The sequence below is a fragment of the Microtus ochrogaster genome, chromosome 8, assembly GCF_000317375.1.
Source record: "Microtus ochrogaster isolate Prairie Vole_2 chromosome 8, MicOch1.0, whole genome shotgun sequence".
Taxonomy (NCBI): domain Eukaryota; kingdom Metazoa; phylum Chordata; class Mammalia; order Rodentia; family Cricetidae; genus Microtus; species Microtus ochrogaster.
Genome location: NC_022015.1, coordinates 64211876 through 64231201, shown reverse-complemented (window position 1 = coordinate 64231201; position 19326 = coordinate 64211876). Strand labels below are relative to the sequence as shown.

The 19326-nt window shown below is 40.7% G+C and overlaps 1 protein-coding gene across 2 annotated transcripts in view; it reads left to right on the top strand.

Moving 5' to 3' along the window:
• Positions 1–6: 6 nt before the first annotated feature.
• Positions 7–19326, top strand: part of Htr7 (5-hydroxytryptamine receptor 7) — an 87132-nt gene continuing 67812 nt past the window's right edge. For both annotated transcript variants that reach the window (XM_005352170.2, XM_026781739.1), the window contains exon 1: positions 7–801. In XM_005352170.2, the coding sequence (XP_005352227.1) occupies positions 254–801 (548 nt within the window). In that variant the 5' untranslated portion in view covers positions 7–253. The remainder of the gene's footprint in view (positions 802–19326) is intronic.

Below are 19326 nucleotides of genomic sequence, written 5' to 3'. Positions count from 1 at the left end.
CGCCTCCTGCGCGCCCGTCGGGGACCGCTGGCGCCTCCCGCGGGGAGTCCTCGCCCACGCGTCACCCGCAGCGGCTGGGGGACCCTGGGACGTGCGGGGTCGCCAGGCCGAGCCGGGCGCCCCCCAGTGGCCAGCGCCGGCCCCCATGGCTGGGCCGCGCAGAGCCGAGCGGGCAAGGTGAATCCAGCCCCGGGGCCGGCAGCCGGAGCGCTTGGCTGGGGTGCCGGCTCCATGGGCAGCGGCGCTCGGCACGATGATGGACGTTAACAGCAGCGGCCGCCCCGACCTCTACGGCCACCTCCGCTCGCTTATCCTGCCGGAGGTGGGGCGCAGGCTGCAGGACCTCAGCCCCGACGGTGGCGCCCACTCAGTGGTGAGCTCCTGGATGCCGCACCTGCTGAGTGGCATCCCGGAGGTGACAGCTAGCCCCGCGCCCACCTGGGACGCGCCCCCGGACAATGTCTCCGGCTGCGGGGAGCAGATCAACTACGGCAGAGTCGAGAAAGTTGTGATCGGCTCCATCCTGACGCTCATCACGCTGCTGACGATCGCGGGCAACTGCCTGGTGGTGATCTCGGTGTGCTTCGTCAAGAAGCTCCGCCAGCCCTCCAACTACCTGATTGTGTCTCTGGCGCTGGCTGACCTCTCGGTGGCCGTGGCGGTCATGCCTTTCGTTAGCGTCACAGACCTCATCGGGGGCAAGTGGATCTTTGGCCACTTCTTCTGCAACGTCTTCATCGCCATGGACGTCATGTGCTGCACGGCCTCGATCATGACCCTGTGCGTGATCAGCATCGACAGGTAAGGGTCAGGCGACCCGGTCCCAGGCTCCGCTGGGGATGTGCAGGGCGCTGAGCCCGCGCCAGCCTTTTCTGGGAGGATAAAGCCAGACTTCACCGTGGGATGAAGGGCTGAGCTTAAAATACAACCCCGCACCCATTCCCTTACACCAACCAGGCAACTTCAAGCACAGACTAAGCACACCTTTAAAAGAATCCTTGAACTGTTTCTGGTTTAGTGTAGTGATGATTCTAAGACCAGAGTTTTTAAAGCACCAACAATTCCATCAGGGGGTCCCTTTTTTTTTAAAAAAAAATTTATTTATTTTTAAAAGAATTTGGTTTGATGCTCTCTAGCTTGACAAACCATTGCTGTGACCCACAAAATAATTTCTCTTTTTAAGAAATCAGTTAAGAGGGAAAAGGCACCGTGCTTCCCAGACTCTGGAGGATGAAGTAAGGCCTTTGACTGGCTCTAGCACTGGGTTCTTAAACCCTGCACTCTTACGAATGCTAATTCTGAATTTTGTTCTCATGAAAGTCTGGTTTTAGTTTCCTGCAAGCTTACGGACTGGAGCCTTACTCCTGTCTTAAAGGTTGGTTCTAGTCTTTCGTCATATTCCTTGGGAATCTAGGACTCTGATCTCGAGAACTCCCCCAGTGGAGCAATGAAGCAGTGGTTGACCATCTTTCGGGGATGCTGGGGAAAGAAAAAAACAAAAAACAAAAACGCTGCTTTGGGGTTGGTGTAGGACCATCCTTGGAGTTTCTTCAGACTCTAAGGGTGTAGGATTTTGAGGTGGAGCTGCTCTTTGGCCTTAGACATATGCAAATGACAACTTGGAGTATAGTTTCAATACTCTCTGGCTACAGAACAATTCAGTTTCATTTGTAACTGAAAAATATGAAACCTCAATACCCACAGTTGAATTCTGCTGGTGACTTCAACCCAGCACAGGACTATACCCTGTTGTGTTTAATGAAACAGAAATAGCTGCCTCTTTTCTTAGTGGACCCGCGGAACCTTCAAATGCGCAGCTCTTTCAGCCTGCGGAGAATAATTGATGCCTCTGCTTCTGAGATGACAGTGCCTCTGAGGATGCACAGGCGTGTAGCTAAGGTTTCTTCCCCATTTCTCCTTGAAAACACTGCTGTACGTGGTTTGTTGTGTTTGAAATGTCTTTTACTTTGCTGCTTGACCAGCATTTATCATTACTAAAATAAAGGTAACGATAGGAAAGGGAATGTTTGTCAGGAAAAACATTGTAGTTGTATTTAGGTAGTGATTTAGACTTAAAAAAAATGATCCTGATGTTTTTTTGTCATGACAGGGGCTTCTGACAGCAAACAAGGAATTATTTTAAGTCTGGAGCATGAACTGCCGATGTGAGAATATTGTCACCAAACTTGGCAGCTGAAGTTCTGAATTACTGTAGTTAAAAATGACAAAAACATATGCGTTTACAGTCTGGCTGTGGCAACAGGAGCTCAGAGTGTGCACTTGATATACATAATAAGTACATCCACGAGTGACATGTACAGACACTGACTGCTCAGCCAACCAGAAACAGTTCTCCCATGACTGGAGTCCTTGTAAGTGGACCTTAGTGCCATAAAACAAATACCAATTCGTGATGCGAGTGATCGCGTTATAAGCCTTTCTTCATCTTGTAATTGGAAAATGATAAACAGCATGTTGTGCTCACTTGTCCGCTGGTGCTTCTGTGGCTGTGGGCACATTCAGGTTCGGCTGAGATCACCCTGTGATTCCTATATTTGGGCTAAAGGTATCCTTCACTCTGTGTGCCCATGCAATTTGTTACTATCAGGATATCCTGAAGACAGCATACAGGTTAATTCTTCTTGGCAAGATCTCAGCTTGTCATTAACTATATCCTTGTGACTGTTACAAGTTATGCCAATGTAGGCTATATTTTATCTTTTGTCCTTCAAGAATTGACTCATTGGTGAATTCCCACCTAATAGAATTTTAGATCTGCATATTATTTTTTTAGATAAAATGAAGAATTGATGAAATTGGCAGAAATACTAATTTTTTTTCTCCCAAGAACTTTCAATGCTAAACGTTAGAAGAATTAAAAATACATTTATAATTAAGGTGAATTATTTCAGAAAGAAGTAGTTCCTTCCGCTCTGCTGTGGGACATGCCAGATGACACAGAATGTACCTTCAAAACAATTTACTCTTCATCTATTCCCCGAGTAACTAAAATAGGTGGCATTGTACTTCACAAGGGCAACCAAGGACGAGTAACACTATTCTTTTTGGCTCACACTATGCTATTGTATACTTTTGGATATCTGTTGGAGGTATAACTGGCCAAAGTGAAACCTGAAAGTTTTCTTTACCATGCCTACCATGTTGGACTACTTGCCCTGAGTAGGCAGAGATTACTCATTGGTTTCGCTGGCAGCCCAGACCCAAATAATCATACAGAAACTATATTAATTACAACATTGCTTGGTCAATAACTTAGGTTTCTTATTAACTAACTCTTACATCTTAAACTAACCCATTTCTATTAATTTGTGTACCGCCACGAGGCTGTGGCTTACCCGGTAAGGTTCTGTTCTGGTGTCTTTCTCCTTCGGCAGGTACATGGCATCTCCCTGACTCTGCCTACTCTCTGCCTTAACTCTGTTTAGGTTTCCCCACCTGTCTTTGCTCTGCTAAGCCATTGGCCAAAACAGCTTTATTTATATAACCAATGGTAATAAAACATATTCACAGCATACAGAGGGGAATCCTACATCTGCCCAGCTCTTTCTAATGCAAAACCATGTTATTCTCCATAGGCCTGAAAATTCCCATCCTACACCTCTTTCAGAGAATGACTCATGTTCATAAAAAAAGTAGTAACCATTATATTAGAAAACTCTCTTTGCATCCTATCCCTTTGTAGTGTGAATTCTAATTGGTCTTAATAACAAAGACTCAGAGTCAGATATTGGGGTAAATGATGAAAGATAAGAGAGACAAAGGAGCAAGCCATATAGGCACTTCTAACCTTGCCAGCTCCTCAGCCTGAAAAGGGGGTGAGATCCTGTCTTCTCCTGCCTTATAGTCCTCTCCCCGCCCAGCCACATCACTTCCTGTTTTCTCCTCCTTACTGCTGGGATTAAAGGTTTGTGCCTCCCAAGTACTGGGATCAAAGGCATGAGATCCCAAGTGAAGGGATTAAAAGTGTGTGCCACCACTGCCTGGTTCCTATGGTTAACTAGCGGCTAGCTCCACCCTCCGATCTTCAGGCAAGCTATTTGTTAGAGCACAAACAAAATATCACCATGTCCCTTCTCAAAGACTTAGCTTTTTATTAATGCTTATACTCTGGTCTGTTTTTGTCTTTTCTTCTCGACGAGGTCAACTTCCGTCTTAAATTCAACTTTCAGATGAATTTAAGAATTCATCATTTTGTACTTATTTCCTTCTCTGGTTTTTATGCCACTTCTTGGTTAAGCTCAAAGAACTGTCAACATCTGTATTTCCTTCTTCACTGTTCAGTGTGTGAGTTCAATATTACCAGATCTGCTGCAGTGTTTGAACTTGTCTCTCTAGTTTCATTTGCCCATCCCCATCCATTTCTTAAGAAAAATCTATAATGATCTGTTATTATTATCGTCATCATCAGGGTGAACATAGATTTATTAATGAAAAGTGCTAAAGAACTCCTGAGAGTGAGAGAGACTGCAGGGAAGGAACAAAAAAAAATCATAGTTAAGATAAAGTTAGGTACAATAAAATACACAAAGTTTTCCCTTTTTTCTCTTTTGAAACAAAGGCTTATTACATAGCTCAGGCCGAATTTGAATTTATAATCCTTTTGCCTCAGTTTTCCAAATGTTGGATTACAGCTATGAAATGGCAAGTGGCTATTAGATAAATCCTAAATGTCCACTACAACCCATGTGATCAACAGCCTAGGAAAGATACAGTTTCATCATTCTGCAAAGCTCCCTTGTGCTTTTCTTAGCACAGAACAACAACAACAGCAACAACAAACACTGTCTATGCCTTGAATATACAGTGGAAGAGAGTAAACATTCACGTGCCAAAACAGAGAACTAGGAGGATAGTAAGGAATAGTCAGTCGGATCAGAACAAGACTGAAAACATTAAGGGCAAACACCTAACCCTTTAGCTCCATATCTGCCATCTGGGACTCATGATGGAATCACCTGGGCTCCAACAGCCTTAAGCAGTTCAGCTCCTCTGATTATGCTGCAGATATCACGTACAGACTCTTCCATTGGTTAGGGGAGAGGCCATCAGTTCCACTCTGTGATTTTAGCTTTCCCTGCTGGATGTCCCATGTTCCTGGCATCTCTAAAATACTGGAAACACCTTTTTTTCTTGAAACACTTTTTTTTGATGCAACTGGAAAATATTTCTTTTGTGATTTAAAATCATTATTGACAATAAAGGTGAACACGGCAAGCTGTCCCCTTAACTTGTGCTTTACTGATGAAATGCTGCCACAGGCAGATAGCCCTTTCTAGGCTGTAGCCTTCCTAGGATTTCAGTTCAGAGACTTGGGTGTTCCCAGTGACTCTCTGACTTACTTATATTTTAGTCTCTTGAGAACTGTGAGACTGTCAAAACTCCCACTGGAAACTTTTGGTATGGAAGCTCTATCCTTCTTAGCCTCCTGCTCGCCTCTGTTCCAGAATTCAGCAAATGTCTTGAGTGGAAAGCCAGATTAGTGCCTGCATGGTTTTCTAGTTCTCCATTCTCACTGGGTTCTTGGTCTCTCAAGTCTCTAATTTTTGTCTCTCTTGTTCAAGAAGATTGCCAAAAGCTCTTCTGGTGTTTTTGACTCTTAAAAGCAGTTCCTTGGACACTTCTGCATTGCTGGTGGGAGTGCAAACTGGTACAGTCTCTTTGCATATCAGTGTGGCAATTTCTCAGAAAATTAGGGAACAACCTTCCTCAAGACCCAGCAATACCACTTTTGGGTATATACCCAAAGGATGCTTAACCATGCCACAAGGACATGTGCTCAACTATGTTCATAGCAGCATTGTTTGTCATAGCCAGAACCTGTAAACAACCTAAATGCCCCTTGACTGAAGAATGAATAAGGAAAATGGAGTATTATACAGTATTTACACAATGGAGTACTACACAGCAGAAAAAAATAACGACATCTTAAAATTTGCAGGCAAATGGATGGAGTTAGAAAACATCATTTTGAGTGAGGTAACCCAGACCCAGAAAAACAATTATCATATATACTTACTCATAAGTGGTTTTTAAACATAAAGCAAAGAAAAACAGCCTACAAATCACAATCCCAGAGAACCTAGACAACAGTAAGGACCCTAAGAGAGACATACATGGATATAATGTACATGGGAAGTAGAAAAAGATAAGATTTCCTGAGTAAATTGGGATCATGGGGACCTTGGGAAAGGGTTGAAGGGGAGGGGAGAGAATGGGAGGAGAGCAGAGAAAAATGTAGAGATCAAAAAAAAAAAAAAAGAAAAAAGAAAGCAGTTCCTTGTTTAGGCTCTTCCCTGGATCCTCAGCCCTTTAAGCCTGACTCAGTTTTGGGTAATGACTCAAGAGGATTTTAGCCTACCTTCCTGTCTTCTACAGTGCTTTTAGTCGTGAAGTCCTACTGTTTTACAGCTCTGTGATACCTACAAGAAGGTGTGTGAGCACTTTGTATTGTATCAGACTTTTTGCAGTTTTTTAAGTGGAAACATTGGTCTGAAACATCTGAAAACCTCATTACCGCTAAAAGTGAATGTGCCTGAAATAGTTTAAACATACAAATATAGAAATAGCATCATGTAAATTTCTTGTTTAAAACCCATCATTGGCTCTTCGTTTCACTCGGGATGAAATTAAAACACTCTAAGCATATCTACAAGGACCGTGATTTGTCTCTGCCTTGCTCCTCCACATCTTGTAGAATATTATGTTTTGCTCTCTACATTCTTGATTGTGTATTGTTATATTGATTTTTTGTTATGTTTTGTTATTTTTCCAGGATACTAAATGCTTTCTTGTATCAGCCCTACTCCAAGAAAAACCATTAAATAATATCCAGTTATATTCTGCATACCAGCATGTCAAGATGTTATGCTATATGAATGGGTGTTTTGCCTTCATGTGTGACTGTATAGCACGTGTGTGTTGAATCACCTGGGACTGGAGTTACAGACAGATGTGAACTGCCATATGGGTGCTTGGAATTGAACTTAGGTCTTCAGGAAGAGGAGCCAATGCCCTTAACCCTTGAGTCATCTCTCCAACCCCATCACAACATTTTAATCAGTGATGTGCTGCATGTGTAATTTTAGTCTCATAAAATTATATCACCTTGGGATGTTATAGCCTGTCTTAGGGTTTTCTTGCTGTGAAGAGACATCATGACCATGACAACTCTTATAAAGGAAAAACATTTAATTGGGGGTGACTTACATTTGCAGAGGTTTAGTCCATTATCATCATGGTGGAACATGGCAGTGTGCAGACTGACATGGTGCTGGCTACATCTTGATATACAGGCAACAGGAAGTGGTCTGAGTCCCTGGGTGGTATCTTGAGCATATATGAGACCTCAAAGCCTGCCTCCACAGTGACATATTTCATCCAACAAGGCCACACCTCCTGATAGTGCCATTCCCTTTAGGGGTTATTTTCTTTAAAGCACCACATTCCGTCCTCTGGCCCTTCAAGGCTTGTAGCATATCATAATGCAAAAATGAATTCAGTCCAACTTCAAAAGTCCCCATAGTCAATAAGTCTCTAACTCATTTAAAAATTTAAGGTTCAAAGTTTCTTCTGAGATTTAAGCAATCTCTTTAACTGCAATCTCCTATAAAATCAAAATCAAAACCAGATCATATAATTCCAATATATAATAGCACAGAATATGCATTACTGTCCCACATGTCTGATGTCAAGACTCTTCAGATCTCCAGCTCCTTTCAGCTTTGTTGACTGCGACACTCTTCTTTCTCTTGGGCTGGTTCTACTTCCTGTTAGCATTCTCTTCAGCAGGTATCCATGGCTCTGGCATCTCTAACATCTTGGGGTCCCAAGATATCCAGGTTTCAACTTCACAGCTTCATGCAATGGCCTCTCTAGGCCTCCATTCAAAGACACCCCTGACACATGCCTGGCCTCAGCAGCTTTCCTTAGTCACAGAGAAATGTTCTATGACTCCTTTCTTCTATCCTTGCCTTTACAGCCAGCGGCTGAAGCTGCTAAGTTCTGCTGCTGGCTGGGGGAACATGACGGCCTTGTTCAATTATATTTTTCCTAGCTTTCTGTCTTTCAATGACTAAGTTTGGCTGTCCTGAAATTTGTTATGTAGACCAGGCAGGCCTCAAATTCAGAGATCCACCATCCTCTGCCTTCCAAATGCTGGTATTAAAGGAGTATAGCACTATACCCTGCTGTAAGTTTTTCTTTAATTTTTTTTTCACAAATTGGAAACTTAGGTGGTAGGATCTTGCCCTGAGGTCACCATTACCTTTATTTCATTTTATCTTCCTGAAAACAGAATTTAGCCCCATTCTACTTCCTGGTGCTCATTTTCTCCTCAAATATTTTTCTTTGCTCAGCTTGCTTCTTTTTATTATATATTTTTATTGGAGTTGATGCTAGTAACCACAAAACAGAGCCTATACTAGGCTGTTTGGAGATTTCCCTCGCCAAGAGAATGAATTCAAAACCCTTCACTTTAGCATCAAGCAAACTTTTTGGACAAGGGCAAAAAAATCAGACGCAATATTCATCAAATATCACAAGAATAATTTTTAGGCAATATAATAAAATTCTTATCTGAAACCTCTTGAACCAGTTACTGGAGGTTCAAATTATTATCAGCACCTTTGTCTTCCAAGCTCCTACTAGTATTATCCATTAAGCAGTGTTTAAAGCAGTCCTCTGCTCTCTTAACCCAAAGTACCAAAGTCCAAATTCCTTCAAACAAAAAGCATGGTCAGGCCTATTACTCCAATACCCTAGCCTCTGGTACCAACTTCTATATTAGTTAGGGTTTCTATTGCTTTGAAGAGACACTATGACCTTGGCAACTCTTATAAAGAAAAGCATTTAATTGTGGTGCTTCACTTACATTTTCAGAGGTTCATTCCATTATCATCATGGTGGAATGATGTGGGATTTCCCTCTGTATGCTCTGAAAGTACTTATAAAGGAATTCTAGACGCAAAAACAGAGTTTAACACAGCCTCTTACTGTTTGCTGGTGGCATGCTGCATCTCCTTTAAGAAAGGTCTCCCTGATTCAGTAATAGCAGAAAAAAGCCATGCTGTTTTAAAAATGCCAGCTTTCTAAGCCGTGCTGTCAGTGTGACCTCTGGTTCTTTCAGGAGAGCATTTGAATGGGGTTTGTGAGCAATATGATACAGCTTGCTTGGTGGCAACATGGACCAGCTGTGTGGCTAGAGAAGGAGCACTGTGCATGGCTCTCAGAGAGTTGAGAACAGTTCTTCCATGTTGGACTCGTGGGGCAAACAGGCATTGCTCTATATACCCTAGTAATGCCATGGATTAAGTTTTTAAGAAGTGCTTAGCATTTTAAGGAGTGCTTGAAAAATAATTACAGATATGCAATAAAGACAAATCCAGATGGAAAAGACCTCTGAATGGGTCACAGTGTTGGATAAATGTACATAGGCTTGGGAGAGAGAAGAAAAAGAATATAGAGAGTTGGAAAAGAAATAAACGGTTAAAAAGGTAAAGTCTTTAAAGAGACAGTTCAGACAGTCATAGATCAAAGGAGTAAAAAAATAATAAGCCACATAAAGATAGAGAATCTCCTAAAAGATTGCCTTAAGCACCCCTCAAAAATTACTTTGCTCAATAACAGCAGGAAGTAGTTTGGAGAAGAACTACACCAAATTCCCAAATATTGTTTATAAATGTTTGTTTACATTTAAAGGGGAATATGCTATGAAAATTTGCATTGGTATGGATCTTGTTCTATTGATACAAATATAAGATCAATTTTCTTATATATATATTTCTGCTTTTGATTAAGGTATTGTGTTTGTATAGCTCACTTAAAAATGAAATATTTAATTAAGAAATATAGGTTAATAGATAATCAAGTATAATAGTCAAGTGTGTAGTCATGTTAGGTTTTCTAGATATGTAGAGATATATTTCAGTTAAATAGGCATTCTTCAAACCTTTCAAAAACTACAGAATATGGTATTTAAAATGTTTAAGAACTTAGGACTTTTCATGACACATCTGCTCCTGGCAGCACCAATTACTTAAAGAGGAAGATGGGCATCAAAGAGGCTCTTTATAGAGTTGGCTAGCCATTGGGGAGAAAAAAATCTGCTCTTGCCTGGATTGCTTGATAAACTGGACATGTAGGACTGAGAGAAAAATGACTGTTGAACTTGCCTGAAGGTGAAATTGTTCTTCAGGGTTCTCGCTACATGAAATAGTCAGCCAGACATTCCGAAGAACACAGAAGAAAGCGACTGACAAATTGCCAATACAGGTGGAAGTGTCTTTGAAATTTCCTGCTTTGTGGAAAAGTCTGCTGGATACTATGGGCCTGTAGGCTGAAGATGGATGTCCCAATGGTACAGAAGAACTTTGGGTGGCTGTCCAGGCAGCGGGATGTCTCTGTCAATTCTAGAGTTTCAGGAGTTGCTTATAATGCACTTCCTGTTTACTTAGGTAATATTATATCCTTCTGAAGTCTTTGATGGAGTTGAAGTTAGAGTTATAGTTTTAGTTGTAGTTATAGTTTTTATAGTTATAGTTTTTCTTGGTTATTATAAAAGATAAAGTAGATATAAATATTCTAACTGTAGTTCTTGTTTGATACCTGTTTTATTACATGTAATTTTACTATGTTAAAATTAAAACCTTCCTTTTTATTTAAACAGAAAAGGGAAGGTGATGTGGGATTCCCCTTTGTATGCTGTCAACACAATTGGTTAATAAAGAAACTGTCTTGGGCCTGAGCAGGGAATAGAGGTAGGCAGGGAAAACTAAATGGCATGCTAAGAGAAAGGAGGTGGAGTCAGGGAGAAGCCATGTAGCCCTGCCAAACACAGATGCTGGAACTTTACCCGGTAAGCCACTGCTATGTGGTGATACACAGATTAATAGAAATGGGTTAACTAAGGAGCTAGAGCTAATGGGCCAAGCAGTTATTTAATGAATACAGTTTCTCTGTGATTATTTTGGGGCCGAGCAGCTGGGAACCAACAAGTGGCCTTCTTACTGCAGTGGGCATGGCTGTGTGCAAACAGACATGGTTCTGGTGCAGAAGCTGAGAGTCCTACATCTTGAGCAGGCTACACAGAGTGGTCTGAGTCACTGGGCAATAACTTGTACATATATGAGACCTCAAATCTTGCCTTCACAATGACACACTTCCTCCAAGAAGGCCACACCTACTTTAGTAAGGGCACACCACTTAATAGTGCCTCTTCATTTGGGGACCATTTTCTTTGAAACTACTATGTGATCATTTTAATTTGGGTAAATAATGTGTTTCCATAGTGATGAAACTGACTGACAATGTACTCCTTGGAATGTATCTCTGGTCTCTGCTGCTAAGCACTGTTTGTATTTGTGAAGCTGAGTTCATATTTGAAGTTCTGTTCATTAATGGGTGTTTTTTTTGTTCTACCTATTTGTTTTTGAGACAGGATCTTGTAACACAGTCTAATCTGCCACTGAACTGGTAATTTACATGCCTCAGCCTCCCAAGTGCTGAGATTACAGGCATGTACCACTATGTTGCACAGTAGTTGACTTTGATCTTAAGTTAGAAAGCTGAAAAATGTCCACCTCTCCAGATGATCAATAAATGAAATGTCTGAAAAAATACTAAATATTGGCAAGAATGAAGAGTAAAGAGAGTTGTCATATGTAGCAGTGAAACTGTAAGCTGATAGACCATTTAACATTTTTTACTGTTGTCATATGTTACTGAGGACATATATGCACTATAACTTTATTAATCAATTACAAGTATATATAAGAGAGACTACTGTCTATCAACAGCATTCTATAAAAATGTTTATAGTACTCATTAATTTAAAATTGCTGAGCTTTAGATGAATAACTCACATATGTGTCAATGATAGAATTAGTAAATAAATTGTGGTATCTATAGATAGTTGAATAAATTGACTATGAATCAGACCCACTTTGAGAACTTACGAAAACATACAGCACTGATTAAATCAAATTTTATATGTCGTATCATTTTAACAATGAATATTGCGGAGTCATATACATAATGTTGACCAGAAGGAAAAAGTACATAAGAGTAAATACATGTGATTCCATGCACAAGAAAAGTAATAAACAATGCCATGTAGGGATGTGTGTTATTGGTGACTTAAATAAGGAGGGTATGTAGCTAAGGAAGACAAGAATAATTGTCATTTCTACCTCGGAAGAGATTGTAATCCAACTGACATGCTTCTGGGGTACTGTAATGTTTGCTTTCTGAACTGGAGTTGGAATTTGAGTTTAAAATTATTGTTAAAGCATTCATATACACTTAGGCATTTCTTAGCACAAACAGGTCATTTTTTAGCAAAAGAAACAAAAGTCTTTATTTGATGACAACTTGTAACGTGCATTTGGCTGTCTTTGAGATGTATGATTAATCTGAGCAGATGTAGTTATTGTCTAAGTACTGTCAGCAGCCCCTGGTGTTTAGCTCCCAGTGTAGGGACAGGGATCATCTTTAGGTTGTTCACAGTTACAGGAAGTCATCTGGTGCTTTTCCAAGAGCCACAGTGTTTAGTTCTGACTGGTGTCTGGCTGAAGTCTTGCTTCCCTGCCAGGTTCTATGAGTCATTGCCTTCGATGATCTGAGTTTGGCTATTGGCATTAGTTCTGCTGTGATCAGCAGTGCAGGGGTAGTCTGGCATCTCCAGATTGTCTTTCTCTTCGAAGGAAGTTGTTCTTTTTCAACTCTATATTAATTTTCAGCTTGTACATACATTTTAAGAATTGTCGGAATCTTCTTCTAGCTTTGCAAAGGAAAAATGAGAGAGAAGAATCAGAATCCCTTGTTCTTTTTGGAGGTAACACTTCCCACAAGCTACTTGAATTTTCTTCTTATGTTAACTAACAGGATTGCTTTTTCTGTTCATAGATTGCTTCCACACGCCAAGTCTCCTCTAATCCTCCTTGCAGCATTATGAAATGATTGTTCTTATCTCCAGATGCTGTTGGAGGAACCAGAGGTTCAGAGGGCACAGGTGACTTGTCTAAAGATATACAGTTTATAGAGATGGAACTACGCTCAAACCAATTTAAGCATTATATATGTATACATTATATATGTATACATAGCATTTATGTTTTATATGAATATAAATGTTTTATAAATTTATAAATAATTCTAAATAAATATAAAACAGAAATAATATTTGCAGAAAATAACAGGAAAAGTATATTTGTGAAATATAATAGAAATTGGGATATGGTCCAATGGTAGGGGTAAATCTTTTCTTATATCACAGTAGAAATGTGGTATTAGTTCAGTGAAAATACCAGAAAGTATCCCAGACAAATGGAAAGCGTATGAGTGAGTTTAGAGAGAAGAGCAGGGAGGCCTTCCAAGTGAGGGGATGGCAAGGAAAAAACCCAAGTCAATAAGGCTTTACCTCTTGTTGCTGATTCTGCAGTTGCTCATTCTGGTCTCTATCCTTTTTAGTTTTCTCTTTAGTTATGGAAATACTTCCAGACTCAGGCTAACACTTCGTAGTATTTCCTAGCTTCTCTTGCATCTAAGTGTGATCCTATTTTGGTCCAAGAATTGTTAATGGAGCTTTTAATGCTTTAGATTTCTGATAGCATCTCTCAAGTCAGTTAGCATGAACATCTCTTTTTTTTCTCCCTTTTTGTTGCCTAGAATAGGAAGCTGGTAATTAGAGGTTCTGGTCACTTTGGATGAGGACCATGCTTCAGAAGGAGGAGGATGTGAAGGGTTATTTGGCTTACAGATTAAGGACTACTGGAGTCCTTAACTTCTTACTGATTAGCAGTTACTACTATGCTATCTATTATGTGATTCAACTCAATCTGAACTATAAAATTTTACTACCAATTTCTTCCCAACTTGATTTTCCTTCTTACAAATATTTTAACATTTTCTTGAAACTCAGTGTGGATGTGTCATTATAATATAAATATTGTAAATATTTTAGATATAACCTACCATTTGATGAGTGTTTCTTATGTTACTTAAGTTTATAGACATGTAACAGTAACCTATTATATGTCATCGAATCTTTCTAGCATCCTTGCAAGTATGTTTATTGAGTATCTGACATCGAGTATCTCTTCTGATCAAAAGTGAACATGACATGTTCTTAAGACTATTCTGTGTGCGCTGGTGACCCTGATTGCTCTTTGGGCGGATGAGGGAGGGGGACTTGATCAGGGGAGGGGGAGGGAAATGGGAGGCGGTGGTGGGGAGGAGGCAGAAATCTTTAATAAATAACTAAATTAAAAAATAGACTATTCTGTAGGTGAGGATGCTGAGGAAACCCATGCACATTGCAAATAGCAAGAACTGTCTGAATCCAAATTCATTTGGTTCTTTTACATCACTGTAGGCATTGCCTACTGTGTGACGTGTTAAGAAGCATTCCTGGAATCCCCACACTTAGATAGTCTCAGATCACTCTGCACTTTTCCCTTCTTGCAGTTACTTCAATTTGTAATTAAAGCTGTGAGAAATTGGCTGTAATAAATTCATAATTTGTGGGCTCATCTGTACTGTTGAAATAAGAGCGGCGGAGCTGCGTCCCCCGCACCCGGCCGCCCACATGGCTAGCTTAGCTTATGCCCTGAAATAATTACACGGAAACTGTATTCTTTTAATCACTGCCTGACCCATTAGTTCCAGCCTCTTATTGGCTAGCTCTTACATATTGATCTAACCCATTTCTATTATTCTGTGTGGCCCACAAGCTGGCTTACCAGGAATGATCTCTGCCTGGAGCAGGAGAATCATGGCGGCTCACTGACTCAGCTTCTTTCTCCCAGCATCCTTTTCTGTTTTCTCCGCCTACCTAAGGGTTGGCCTATGAAATGGGCCTAGGCAGTTTCTTTATTAATAAGAAATCATTCCCACATCACTGTACAGTCTGCATGGCAGGAGCTGGGCTTGTCTAGCTAGAAATTGCCTTTCTAGTTCCTGGCAGAACATTTGGAAAGTAGTAAGTGTTCAGTTGTCTTTGTGGGTTGACTGGGGGAAAAAAGGGGAAGTTGGGAGGGAAGAAGGAAGGAATGATGTCTCAGATTCCCGAATCCACATTTCTGGGCCTAACTTCTTACTCTCCAACTTCTATAGAACATTCCTCCTGGTGAAAGGTGGGGGTTACTTGGGAAACCAAACTAAGATGAAAGAGATTGCATGGTGAGAACAGAAGCAAGGAGTAGGCAGCGATAATGCCAAGGAATGGTCCCCCCCCAGGGCACTGTAAGCTGGTGAGTCACTTATAGCTCTCCGTACCTGTGGAATACAGACATTAGCAAGTCGCCAGTATTGTGAAAGCCTTAGCGATTGAAAGCCAGAGATGGATTTTTACCATCATTGCTGTAGTTCAGGATAAAATGCAAACAAAATTAAATGAAAATTTCAAAATTTTTTCTTTCAGTGAATCAACAGATTTTCAATTAAGCTCATGAAGCTCACAAAGAAAGTCATAGGTGTTAAGTATGAAGGCAGTGCCTGCGCAGAACAGCTGGGCATAGAATACCACTTATTGAGTGTGTATTGTATACCAGGACCAATGACAGATTTACATGATTCATTTTACTTAATCCCTTTAATGACTTTGATTAGTTTCAAACCCGTCTAAGGCGAGGAAGAGAAGTAAATTATTTAACCATGGTTGCTAAATATTTGTTTTCTAGGGATACAAGGAAAGCAAGAAGCAGTTGCAAGGGGGTGTATGTGTATGTGCTTTGACATTAGGTCTCTTGACCATTCCTCAGGTCCTTTGTAATTGGCACTGTGAACATGATCTGTTAACCCTGTCAACCAGCAGAGCATTTTCTCTTCCATTTTAGAGAAGAGTATGAGGATATTAATAACAACTGTAATTGTAATATTAGCATACTTCTTTAATGTTATAGCTGAAATCCTTTGTGCTAGCAGGATGTATTTCAGAGTCCTGGATTCTTGTAGTTTAGAAACGCAGCTCAGTGAATGTACATTATAAGGTCTCCGCAACAGTTAAATTGTGTGTCATCTTAGTTATATTATGAGTCACCCATGTAAATGCTAAAACATTTTTTTTTCTGGGCACGTTTGCATTTCTTGGAGAAAACTAAAGACAAAAAATTAGCAATGTCAGTTCACATCATGTTTTACTGCCACATAAGCTCTCACTGCCAGCTTAGTAGGGAAAAATTGGCTTTTCTATGTACACCTGCGTCCAAATTCCTGGAACCTGAAAATGTAAGACCCTGCATGGTAAAAGGGGAGGTGAAGGTAGCAGGTGGAATCAAGGTTTCCAGCCAGTTGACTTTAAGGTTGAGAACCCTCTCCTGGATTTTCTGGTTGTCCCCAGTATAATCATAATGTCTTCAAATGTTGTAGTGGAGGGCAAGAGAGTTAAAAAGATGACGCCATGGTTGGCTGTTCTGGGGGAGAGGACTCAAGCCACCACTGTTAAGCTTTGAAAGTGGAATGAAGATGTCAAGGGATGGGAGTAGCTTCTGGGAGTCAGAAAAGAGGAGGAGGAAATAGATTCTTTTTGAGTTTGGAAAGGACTACAGGCTTCTAACATCAATATTAGCTAAGGAAGATGCATATCACATGTAGGCCCCAAATAACTATTAATTAATACATTCATGTTGTTGTTAGGGGCTAAGTTTGTGGACATAGGAAATCTGATGCAAGCAGTTAAAGGGGAAGATCTGATTTCAGAACTTTTTGGCTGCCAGGGTCATAGATGAGAATTGTGGGGTTGAAATTACTTTTAACACACAGTGGGCACTGCTGAATTGGCTTAATCCTTTCTAGAACCCTATGTGAAGATGCCTTTGTTGATTCCTTCTTAAGGTAGAGGAATCAAACTCAGGAGATTAGCAAGCATTCCTAAGGTCACACAACTACCAAAGCGAAGCCTGGGACTTGAAGCCATTGGTGTTTTGGTGGGTGGGTGGTGTCACTAGGGATTTAATCTAGGTTTTTGTGCATGCTGGTCTGAACTATGCCCCTGCCCTTCTGTGAGATACAAGATACTTATCTATAAAAATGGTGGTACCAAAACTTCACTTTGCAGATTTTGATAGACAGGCTGGCAGGTGGACAGTTGTTGATTGCCTTGACAGGTTACCTAGTCTAGGGTTAGTAACCGTCTGGCAGTTCAGTTATTCCAGGGTCACGGAGAGGAACTATCTGTAAGATAAATGGGCTAGGAGAGAAGAAGAAGGCCATGCTACATTTGTCAGAGCCTCCGTTTATTAGAGATGGGGTACAGCTTTATATAGGGTAAGGAGTTGGGGGATGGGCACAGGGGCCTGAGCTCTTGCTGCGTGGTTCACGTTGGTCACGTGGTCCTTGTTGGTCACGTAGGCAGGAGGTTATCTTCGGTCAGGTCACTGTAGGCCAAGAAGTTACGAGTTGCCACACCTAGTTCCCTAGGTAGTTTGGAATGTGGGGTGGGTTCCGCTAACAGATAGCTCTCCATCAGCCAATCTGGGTGTGGGGTAGGCTCTGTCCATAGAACAATTCCTAACACAATTAGGGGTATAGGGTTCTCTGTAGACTCCCCAGGGTGATGGTTCCTGCAATGATTTTAGGAGGAAATTGGCTCCTAACAGACAGTTGCTTACCACAGGCCTGGTTCGTCCCCAGTGCTGATATGTTAACCATTGTGATTGTTAGTGTTATTGTGTTAAAGTATGCATTTCTGTTTAACAGGGAGTCTATTGCTGGGCACAGAAGAATTGGATCTCTAAGAAAATATTGAACAGTCCTAGTAAGTTGAATCTTGTAGGATAAAAATAAGGTAACCTGTGCCTCTGTCATCAAGACTCCTTTTTCTGGATGGCTGGGTGCTCAGGATACTTGCATGTCAAAGTTTCTGCATACAAGCTGGAGAAAGTAGTGAGCCCCATTTATTACAACAAGCTGAGAATCCTTCACTCGATTACCATGACAAGCTTCTGGGGCACGGTTAAGATGAGATCATTATGGGATACCAGACCCACTCCTTCACAGGTTTAAGGTACAATGTAAGTGAGGAGTTTTAGTAGGGATTGTGTGTGTGCATGTGTGTGTGTGAGAGAGAGAGGGGGGGGAAGGGAGAGAGAGAGAGAGAGAGAGAGAGAGAGAGAGAGAGAGAGAGAGAGAGAGAGAAGACAAAAAGATAGATAGAGAGAGACAGAGATACAAGATATTTATCTATAAAACTGCCCTCTTGCATAGAGGGCAGGAAAGGAGAGTTAAAAGTTCAAATGAGTAAGCTTGAAATTCATTTAATAAGCAAATTTTTCTTTTTTGCTTGCTATACATTTAAGTATTAAAGATGCAAAACTGAATAAAGACACAGACAGACCCATCTTCCAGAGCTATCTAGCAGAGAGTATCAGGATTATTTTATTCACATATTAGACTTTGGAGCTTGAAAAAGTTCAGTTAAAGATATTGCATGACCATTAATTTCTGTGTGGTATGACCTTTCCTGAAGGAGCTATGAGTCATTTAGCTTCTAGTTGCAAACAATTGAAATGTTTTTAGCTCTTCTATCAAGAAAAACCAGGTACTCTGTGATTTGTTTCCAAACAGGCTTTCTGTGGCTGAAGAATTCTTAAGGACAACCATAAAATGATTGTCCTCTAGGCCAGACATGTGATAAGGGTCACTCTTCTGACTGTGGTGAAGCTAAGGATGCCAGTCTTAAGATGAGAAGCTGTGGACCTCTGGGGACATCTGTGTGCTTCTCTTGGGGGGGGACATTCTTATTGTCCATCTATCCATTTGTATTTTAGTTATCGTCATGGCCTCTGTTCCAACTCAAATTCTGGAGTGTTCTGTGTGCTGAACACTCTGATACTTTCCATTTTCCAACAGAGAGCTGGATAGACAGCTGTCTTCTTTCTGAAAATTTCTCTCATCTGGAATATCATATCACAGAATCATACATTAAAGGAAGCATCAATATTTAGTCAGAAATGGGAGATTTGCAGGGTATGCCCTAATACAGCTGTGGTCAATATGGTCCAGATGTCTATATACTGGAGAATTTTATTTTGAGAAATACTTTTTATATGTTTGGATTTAAAATGTCTCTGCTGTTCTCAGAAAAAATCCTTAAAATTCTTTCTTGCTCATGAATGAATTTCTTGTGATTTCATTCTTGATAGTTTTCTAGGTGCTACAGGCTCCTACAATGCTGCTGGTTTCCAAAGGTTAAATAAAGTCTTTAAAAATATCTATTGAAACAGAAGAAGTCAAATGGCTAAAAGACACTTAAGGTCATGCTCAACCTCCTTAGCAATCAGGGAAATGCAAATCAAAACAACTTTGAGATAT